This window comes from Arachis stenosperma, chromosome 7 (genome assembly GCF_014773155.1).
Source record: "Arachis stenosperma cultivar V10309 chromosome 7, arast.V10309.gnm1.PFL2, whole genome shotgun sequence".
Classification (NCBI taxonomy): Eukaryota; Viridiplantae; Streptophyta; class Magnoliopsida; order Fabales; family Fabaceae; genus Arachis; species Arachis stenosperma.
Window position 1 is genome coordinate 1,938,258 of NC_080383.1, and position 10,903 is coordinate 1,949,160.

The window sequence follows — 10,903 nt, forward strand, 5'->3', positions numbered from 1 at the left end:
AGTCAGGCTGGTAGAGTTGAGACTACTCAACCTATATCTTACTCAACCGCACGAGAATTCTATGCAAGTCAGGCTGGTAGAGTTGAGACTACTCAACCTATATCTTACTCAACCGCACGAGAATCCTAGCCGCACCCTATTCTACCCACTACAAATCGAGTTGATAATTCTATCCAATCGAGTGGGATCGGATTGGGTACCTACGAGTAGGGTGTATATTGCCATCCCTACATGCACCTATACTAAGTTGTTTTTGTAAATGACAACTTATAATTAATTATGGACTATATAGTACGTGTATACTAAAATTAACTACCAAAGTCAGTTATCAGTATAAAATATATGTTGAAATATAAATACACAATGAAAATAAATTAAACCACACATGTATTTATACACAAATATATTAAAAGCTAATTTTAATAGTTGAGTTTGGCGTATAAATAGCATTTTTGATCAATTATTGAGCAACATATCATAGTTATTATATAATGGTAGGCAAATACAACCTTCTACCATGCATATCATGGATCTTCAAAACCTTTTGTTTATTCTCACCAGCTTCCTGTTTCTCTTTGTACTATTCAATTTAGTTATTAAGAAATCCACTTGTAATAAGACGAATTTACCCCCAGGGCCATGGAAACTACCACTGATAGGAAATATCCACCAACTTGTTGGTTCTTCACAACTCCATGAAACCCTAAGAAACTTAGCATCCAAATATGGACCCTTAATGCACCTTCAACTAGGAGAAGTCTCCCACATCATAGTTTCTTCACCTGAAATGGCACAAGAGATTATGAAGACTCAAGATCTCAACTTTTGTGATAGGCCTCATGAAACTCTTTTTGCTAGAATTATTACTTACAATGGAAGAAGCGTCTCCTACGCTGCCTATGGAGACTATTGGAGACAACTAAGGAAGATATGCACCATGGAGTTATTAACAACAAAGCGTGTTCAATCTTTTAGGCACCTAAGAGAAGCAGAGGTTTCAGAGTTGGTCAAAGCAATATCTCAAAGTCAAGGCTCCATTTTTAATCTCTCTCACAAGATTTTATCAACGACCTATGGAATAGCGGCTAGAATAGCATTTGGTAAGAAAAAATTATGATACACAGTGCAAATACTTTTTTAATAATAATAATAATAATAATAATAATTATTATTATTATTATTATTATAACAATAATAATAATAATAATAATAATAATTATTATTATTATTATTATTATTTAGTGAATTATATTGTTAATAATAATAATATCATAATTATTATTATTATAATTATTATTATAATTATATCACTCATTATATATTCGTGTATTTATATATTGAGAGCCGCCAATCTTAAAAAAAAAAAACTAACTACAGAAAATTTTGAACCGACGTAAAATCGAATGAAGTACTGTAGAATGAAGCCATTAAAATGTTGGCTCTTAAAAGAGATACTAAATATTTTATGAGTCTCTTCAGATCAATACCTAAAACAAAATTCTCATATCAAAGACTAACACTTAAAAAAGAATTTTATAAGATGTTATAAGCCTTAGCTTGTAAGTTGTAACTCATTACATATACTTTATCATATTTGTTATTTAATAATTATATATTTTTTAACTGACAATATAGGTAAAAAGTATAGCTACCAGGAAGTTTTTATATCATCTATTGCGGAAGCATCTCAAATAGGAGGAAGAAATTGTATTGTTGATCTGTATCCTTCAATTAGAGTATTGCTTGAAATGATGAGTAGAGACAAGGCTAAACTTGAAGAACTGCACACAAAGATTGATAAGGTATTACAAGACATCATAAATGATCATAGAAATAGAAAAGATGGCAAATGTAATGAAGAAGAAGGTAGTGAAGATCTAGTTGATGTTCTTCTCAAATTTCAACAAAAGGACTTTGAATATCCCTTGACTGATGACGATATCAAAGCAGTCATACAGGTTAGTCTCACTATATATGAGTTATGTATTTATGTGTTGTACTTATTTATATTTCTAGACATATATAGACAATTATTATATAGATTAATGTTTATGTGAACCTAAACAAGTCACGTGTTCATTATCATTATTCCGCTAGAGAGTCAATGGAGTATTTGTACAATGTGTATAATGGACTATTTATTTAGCCCAATATATATGAGTTAAAAAATGAACATTCATGATAAGATACTACTAATTTCTCAAACATATACAATATATTCATACTATCCAGAATAACTATCCGAGTATCAGAGATAATAAACATCTGATATTCTACTGAATCGAACATCCCTAAACCACTATTATACATATTGTACAAATATTCCATTGGCTCCCTATACTTTCTCATATATAAAACATGTTTAGATAGAGAGACATGGACACTGAATACAATATCTCTGGGATACTTTTTTTTTATTTTTGTGTTTACGAAGGACATAAACACAGAAATAGAAAGGTGGACACAGAATTTTTAATAAAATTTTTTCCTTTTCTATTCGTTTATAGTTATTTTTTATTATTCTCCTATTATTCCTTTTTATTATCTTATAAAAAATTCTATCTATTTTATTAGATAGGTCTATTTTAATAATTTTATATTATATTTTAATATTATTTATATTTATCTAAATATAATACTAAATATTACATTACTGTTTTGTTTATTGTATTTAAATACAATACATAAAAAATAATTTTTAATATCTCTATTTTAATGTCATGTCATATTGTATTTACAAAAATAAACGTAATCTATTATAATAATATATATCTTACGTGAAGAATCATTATTTGCTTGAGATTATTGTTTAGGCCCTTTTTAGTAAGATTTTTATATTTTGTCTTAAAAATACATTACAAATATTTAGTTATTTTTATTAATAAGTAAATTAATGGTTTATCCTTAAATGTTTTTTATTAAATAATAAATATTATATTTTTTATTAATTAAATAAATCTTAACTCTTTATTTATTATATTTTATATCAATAATTTATACTAGAATTTATAATTTACGATTTATGATTTATAATTTAAAAATTTAAAATTTAAAATTTAATATTTAGAATTCAAAATTTAGAGTTTAGAGTTTAAATTTATGCTTTAAAGTTAAAAAAACGCTGCACTTACTTATTTTTGCTGGAGGCCAAAGCACATTAGTATTTTAGCATTTTTAAGACACTTGTTAGTTAGCGAAAACCTTTATAATAATTAATCAATTTGCAAAACCTTTATTATAATAATTAATGAATTTGCAGGACATGTTTACTGGTGGTGGAAAAACATCCTCAGCAGTTGTGGAATGGGCAATGGCTGAAATGATAAAGAAACCAAAAATGATGGAAAGAGCACAATCTGAGGTTAGAAGGGTTTATGGTAGCAAAGGGTATGTGGATGAATCAGAATTGCACCAATTGATATACCTTAAGTGTATCATCAAAGAAACCTTAAGGTTACATCCACCTGTGCCATTGTTAATTCCAAGACAAAACAGAGAACCGTGCCAAATCAAAGGGTACCAAATTCCAGCTAATTCTAGAATCATGATCAATGCTTGGGCAATTGGAAGAGATCCAAGGTATTGGGTTGATGCCATAGAATTTAAGCCTGAGAGGTTTGTTGATAATTATTCAATTGAAAATAGAAGCACAAACTTCGAGTTTATTCCATTTGGTAGTGGAAGAAGAATGTGTCCCGGGATTGCATTTGCTACACCAAACATGGAGTTGCTACTTGCTCAATTGCTTTATCATTTTGATTGGAAGCTTCCCAATGAAATCAAGAATGAGGAACTTGATATGACTGAGTTGTTTGGAATGGCTATGACAAGAAGAAATGATCTCTGCTTGATTCCTATTATTCATCATCAACCTTAACAATTAAAAAAAGATTATCCCTAGAATGAGAAAATTAAATGAGTGATCTTAGTATATGCTTTTTTTTTTTAAGTGTGGTTTTATTATGCGTGCTCTACTTATCATCACCCTTGTTTGATCGTTTGCCTACTCCTCACCCCATTGTAAATTTACATTATTAATAACCATATTATATAATGGTGTTTAATTTATATGTTTTTTGTTAAAAAGATAAAATTTTAAAGTTTTCTATATATTATTATAATCTATTAATTAAAAAACATTTAAGTTTTTTTAAAAAAAAAAAAACATAAATGTCTTTAGGAGCCTTGTTAGCATAAGATTTTAATTATATCTTTGAAAAACAAAATTAGGTGTTCATTAATTGGCTTCATGATTACTACGTCAAATAAAATATAGGACAATTTACGTAAATAAATTGTTACACTTTTAAAATTACGTAAATGTATTGTTTTCAAAATAAAGACGCAAATGCATTGTTTTATGTATTTATAGAAACTGCTACTGGTAGTAGCGGTTTACACAAATACAAAATTCGCTGCTGCCAACCGCAGATTATGTTAAAATGTGGCAGCATGGAAACCACTGTAGCCTGTCGCGATTTTTGCTTGATTTGAACTAGTCATAAACCGCTACTGGCAGTAGCAGTTTATGTATATTGGGACACGTGTGTAAACCGCTAGAGGCAGCAGCGGTTTACATTAAGTATGGATTGTGTTCTTTGCTGTTGATTTGCATTTGAAGTTCTAGCTAAATGAATTTTTTTTATTTGTGCAACTTTATTGTCTTATGCCAAAAGCTAATGTAATGGGAAAATAAAAGTTATAGCTAGTGCCTGCTTAATTTTGGTATGAGCTATTTGGTGCACTTAAAGTTTTGAGGAGGATAATTTATTGAGCAAGTTTAACAGTATTAAGATCAATATGAATCACTTTTCAGTTTTCACATTTTATCGACTCAATAATAGTTTGATTTGTCACCAAAAAAATACTATTTTTAAAAAAAATCTCATAAAAAAACTTTCTAGTAAGAATTTCTTAAAAACCAAAACAATTCTAGTTAAGTTGAGGACTCTATAGAATTCACGCTATATTAAGTATCGGATCAGCAAATACTTCGATAAAATAGGCCATCTTCCGCTGCATAATATCGAGGTGAAGCAAGCATGAAACTTTGTCCAAGTAAAATATTTGCATTCTCAACATTACTATCAGCTATATGGTTTGCATAAGTAAAAAGCAAATGGATTAAGAATAAACCCCTTTCCTCATATTTAGTTCCTTAAAATGGGACGTGGAGATCCCAAATTAGATGAAGTTGATATCATTGAAACGAATTTATTATGATTATTATAACACAAAAATATACACACCTTGAAATCACAACTAATCTATCTAGCACGAGAAGAATAAAGTGAAATTAAGCAGTTTTTTCTATTATTTTTTAAAGAGATATATATTTTTTGTAATTGTAGAAGCTTTTTGTTAAAATTATATTTTATTTAAATATTTAAAAATTAAAATAAAATTAATTTTATATTTTAAAATTTAAAATACAAATTTTTATATATTTATTAAATCTATGTTGATAGAGAAGTATAATTATTCTGATAGGTATTAGTAATTTTGCTTTTTTCAATTTATAAAAATAAATCATAAGAATATAAAATTTTATCAATTAATATGTACTTAAAAAATCATCTTTAAATCTTAGCCATTACATTAGCTTTTGGCATAAGACAACAAAGTTGCACAAATAAAAAAATTCATTTACTTAGAACCTCAAATATAAATCAGCAGCAAAGAACACAACCCATACTTAACGTAAACCGCTGCTGCAGCGGTTTACGCACGTGTCCCAATACACGTAAACCGCTAATGTCAATAGCGGTTTATGACCAACTCAAATCAAACAGAAACCGCGACAGGCTAGAGCGGTTTTCATGCTGCCACATTTCAAGGTAATTTGCGGCTGGCAGCAGCGGATTTAGCAGCAGCGGATTCTGTGTTTGTGTAAACCGCTACTGCCAGTAACAGTTTCTATAGATACATAAAATAATGTATTTGCGTCTTCATTTTGGAAATAATGCATTTGCGTAATTTTAAAGGTGTAACAATTTATTTACGTAAATTGCCCTAAAATATATTGTGACATTTTACAACCGTGATTAAATATAACAAAAAATCAATTCAAAGCCACTATAATTTAATAACGAGTAGACATTTTTTAAATCGCGTCAAATAATTTTGTGGCAGTTTTATTAGCAATAATCTAAAATCATCGCTAAATTCTTTTCATAACTGTTGTAAAAAATTATAACAGTGGCTAAAATCATAGCTAGGTTGGTGTTTTGTCATAGTGAATCTAAAATGGGGCTTAAAATAATGTGAAATTTTGTAGTTGTGAATTATATATAAACCATATGGTTAGATTGAAAACACTAACCTTTCTTGTACAAAAACTTATTAAATGGTATAGAAATTGACGAGTTTGAATTGCACCCATAAAAGTATCATTCATCAATATATAGATGAAGCTGCATCACACACATTATTTATATCTCACGGCAGTGATCGACTAACATCTATCCACCGATGTGAACCTTAACATGCATGTGTGGTTGCAATTATTTAACTTGTTTCCTTTTTTGGTCCGGATATACATTTGTAATATGAACGTGGTTGTAGTTTAATACTTTAATAATTAGTGGCAGTATGTATAATACTAGTTTTTATTTTGTCCATTCGTGACACTAAAGAGACATGTTATAAATTTATATTTTTATTGGTGAAAACGCAGGTGCAGTCGACTTCATGTGAATTTGATAACGGAGAGTTGTTAGATGAAAATTTAGTCAAATCAGTCAAATTATCTAACAGCTCTTCGCTATCAACTTCACGTGAAGTCGACTGCACCTAAGTTTTCACAATTTTTATTTCAATAAAAAAGATTAACATGTGAGATATATATATATATGGAAACATTTCAAGTGCACCGAGGAATACCGGTGCACCAGTTGTTTTAACGTTGATTTCAATTAATATATATATTATATATTTTTTATAATTTAAATCAACGGTTAAAACAACTGGTACATCAGTACTTCCGGTGCACTTGAAATGTTTCCTATATATATATATATATATATATATAGACATGTTATTTATACATTGTTGAGTTTATAAGTCTCTCTCCTTTTAGTTCGTTCCTTCTTCCTTTCTACCACACCCCATGGAATTTCAAAACCTTTTGTTTATTCTCACCACCTTCGTCTTTCTCTTTGTGCTATTCAAAACAGTTATTAGCAAATTCAGTTCTAATAAAAAGACCAATTTACCCCCAGGGCCAAGGAAACTACCACTCATAGGAAATATCCACCAACTTGTTGGTCCATTACCCCATCAATGCTTAAGAGACTTAGCATCCAAATATGGACCCTTAATGCACCTTCAACTAGGAGAAGTCTCCAACATCATAGTTTCTTCACCTGAAATGGCACAAGAGATTATGAAGAATCAAGATCTAAACTTTATTGATAGGCCTCATGAAACTCTTTTTGCTAGAATTATTACTTACAATGGAAGAAGCGTTTCCTTCGCTGCCTATGGAGACTATTGGAGACAATTAAGGAAGATATGCACCATGGAGTTGTTAACAGCAAAGCGTGTTCAATCTTTTAGGTTCATCAGAGAAGAAGAGGTCTCGGAGATGATTAAAACAATATCTGAAAGTGAAGGGTCCATTGTTAATCTCAGCAAGAAGATTTTCTCATTAACATATGGGATCGCAGCTAGGGCAGCATTTGGTATGTAATTATAATTAGGTTTAATTAGTGTCGTAATTCTTATTATTTTATTAAATTTTATTAAAGTTTTTACCGTTTAAAAAGATTTTATTAAATTTTTATTGGGTTAGTTTAATAGTTAACTTACTAGTTCGTTTAAATAAATATTGGAATGCAAGTAGATATTTATTAACTCCCTTAAATAAAATTTTTGATGGATTAATTTTTTATTTGTTGGGTTAAGAGATAACGTGGAGACAAATTTTTTTTTTATATTAAATTCAAACTTTTTAATTAAGTTTTATTTAAGTATTTTTTTTTTGGTTAAAAAGTATCATTTTTTGTTGACCGTACAATGAATTATAAAATATTTTTTTATTAAAAAGTATCATTTTTTGTTGACCGTACAATGAATTATAAAGTATTTAAAAAAATATATTTTTAAATTATTGTATCTCTTTAAAAAAAATTTACAAACTAATATATAATATAAAGATTCAATTATATACTTTTAAATTATAAAAATTTAATTAAAAATTTATAGGGACTAACAGTATATAATTAAATGTTATAATGATTATTATACATATTATTCAATACTATATAATTAAGTATATTAAATATATTTATATATTTTTTAATATACAATTTTCTAATAACCAATACTTCTTTTTTTGTAACATAGGTAAGAGGTGTAGTTACCAGCAAGCTTATATATCAGCTATTGAGGAATTAATGCTACTAGCAGGAACAAATTGTGTAGCAGATCTCTATCCTTCTGTTAGGGTGTTTCAAGTGATGAGTACAACCAAAGCCAGGATGGAAGAACTTCACAAAAAGACTGATAAAATATTACAAGACATCTTAGATGATCACAGGAATAGAAAAAGTAGTCATCACTGTGAAGAAGTTGAAGATCTAGTTGATATTCTTCTCAAGTTTCAAAAGGAGTCAGAATTCTCCTTGGATGATGAATGCATCAAAGCAGTTGTTCAGGTAATAAAAAAATTCATACAAAAATAGAGAAACAGAAATAATAAGATAAAAAAAATTTGGAAACAAATAAAAAAATTGAAAATTCATATACAGATGTTTTTAAATAAAATTAATAATTAAAAATTATTAAAAAAATTAGACAATTATATTAAATTATCTTAATAATTTTTAATTATCAATTTTAATAAGTAAAAATATCTGTATATGTGTGACTCACGTAGCTACACACCAGTAGCTAGTATACACAAGATGCCAAAGATTTTTGTGGATATTGAATTAATGAATTTCAATCACACACTATTAAATCAAATGATATCTTTGGATGTGTCCTACTTAATTTACCCCTGGTTTTACTATATTGAACTATTTTATTTATTAGGTTTCTTAAGGGTTATCCTTTCTCTATTACTAAAAGATAAAAATAAAAGAAAAAGAAACTCTAATCTCAATTTTCAGTGTTAAACTTCGTTTTATGATAACGGTTTTATTGTTACTAAAAAAATTTTAAAAATAAAAAATTAAACATCTAAAATTTATTATGTTTATTTTTTATTGTTCCTTCAAAATTTTTTTTTGGTGACTATTGTTCCTTCAAATTTATTCTTAAAGAAATGTATTTTAATTTGATTAGGTGGAACTCAGGTGCAGTTGACTTCACGTGAAGTTAATTAATACCTGAGAGTCGTTAGATAATTTGACTGATTTGACTAAATTTTCATCTAACTTCACCTGAAGTCGACTTCATCTGAGTTTTCACCTAAAAATATATAAATATACATAAGTGCGTAATTATTGATTTAATAACTGTTTAAATTGCATTGCATGTAGGACATGTTTGTTGGTGGTGGCGAAACATCATCGGCGGTTGTGGATTGGGCAATGGCTGAGATGATAAAGAAACTAAAAGTGATGGAAAGAGCACAATCTGAAGTTAGAAGGGTTTATGGTAACAAAGGATATGTGGATGAATCAGAATTGCACCAATTGACATACCTTAAGTCTATCATCAAAGAGACATTAAGATTACACCCATCTTTGCCTTTCTTAGTTCCAAGAAGGAACAGAGAGACATGCAAAATCATGGGATATGATATTCCAGCAAATTCTAAGATCATGATCAACTATTGGGCAATTGGAAGAGATCCAAGGCTTTGGGTTGATGCTGAGAGTTTTATGCCAGAGAGATTTTTAGATAGTTCAATTGATTACAAAGGCACAAACTTTGAACTTATTCCATTTGGTGCTGGAAGAAGAATTTGTCCCGGAATTGCATTTGCTACACCAAACATGGAGTTGCCACTTGCTCAATTGCTTTACCATTTTGATTGGAAGCTTCCCAATGGAATGAACAATGAAAAACTTGACATGACCGAATTGTTTGGGACTACTGTAAGAAGAAGAAATGATCTCTGTTTGATTCCCATTATTGTCAAGAATATGCATAAAAAATAACAATGTAATTAGCAGTTAGGATGATTAGTTACATATAGTTAATTAGCCTTGGTGTGTTTGGTTAGATAATTCTATTAGTAATTCTGTTTGATGCTGTTTTCATTCCAGCATAGTGTGTGTTATCTATGTAATTAAGCTCCATATAAGGCTAAACTTTGCTATGGTCAATAACACAATTTTCCATTTCCTTCTTTTACTAATATATGATCAAATAATTCCGTTATGTTATCAACAATATTTTTACCAACAATATTTCTACCAATAATATTTCTGTCAATTTCTACTAACTCTTATTTATGATTGTGTTTAATAGAAATGTCTTTGTGGATGTGTCTAATAAAAATGTCTTTTTTATGGTTATGTCTAATAAAAATGTCTTTATATATGTATTTTCTAAATGTATCTTTTTATACATGTATTTAAAATATAATAATTAATTATTATTAGTAATAAGTTGACAAATAATATATTAATACTATATACTTTTCCATGATCAAATAATAATTCCACTCTAAACCTTCACTTGTTTCTATATTAAGATTTAGTAGGAGGAGTGATACTTCAATATCCTTTTATAATTTACAAAATTTTTAAAATTTAAAATTTAAATAAATATAATTTAAGTTGCACAAAAATTTATATATATTTAACTTTTTAATTTTTTTAGAGTAAAGTATATTTTTTGTCCTTGAAATTAGCAAAAGTTTCAAAAATATTCTTAAGTTTTATTTTATTTTAATTTTGTTCCAAAAGTTCTCGATATGCATCAAATATATCCTCGATAGCTAAATTTT

General features: G+C 28.3%; 1 protein-coding gene across 1 annotated transcript; it reads left to right on the forward strand.

Moving 5' to 3' along the window:
- The first annotated feature begins 526 nt into the window (after nucleotides 1–526).
- LOC130941158 (uncharacterized) lies at nucleotides 527–10,309 on the forward strand. The gene is made up of 7 exons (XM_057869562.1): nucleotides 527–975; nucleotides 1,027–1,100; nucleotides 1,636–1,958; nucleotides 3,260–3,862; nucleotides 7,079–7,682; nucleotides 8,347–8,657; nucleotides 9,486–10,309. Exons 1-7 carry the CDS (start codon nucleotides 527–529, stop codon nucleotides 10,107–10,109), a joined length of 2,988 nt encoding a protein of 995 aa, XP_057725545.1. The 3' UTR covers nucleotides 10,110–10,309.
- Nucleotides 10,310–10,903: the final 594 nt, after the last annotated feature.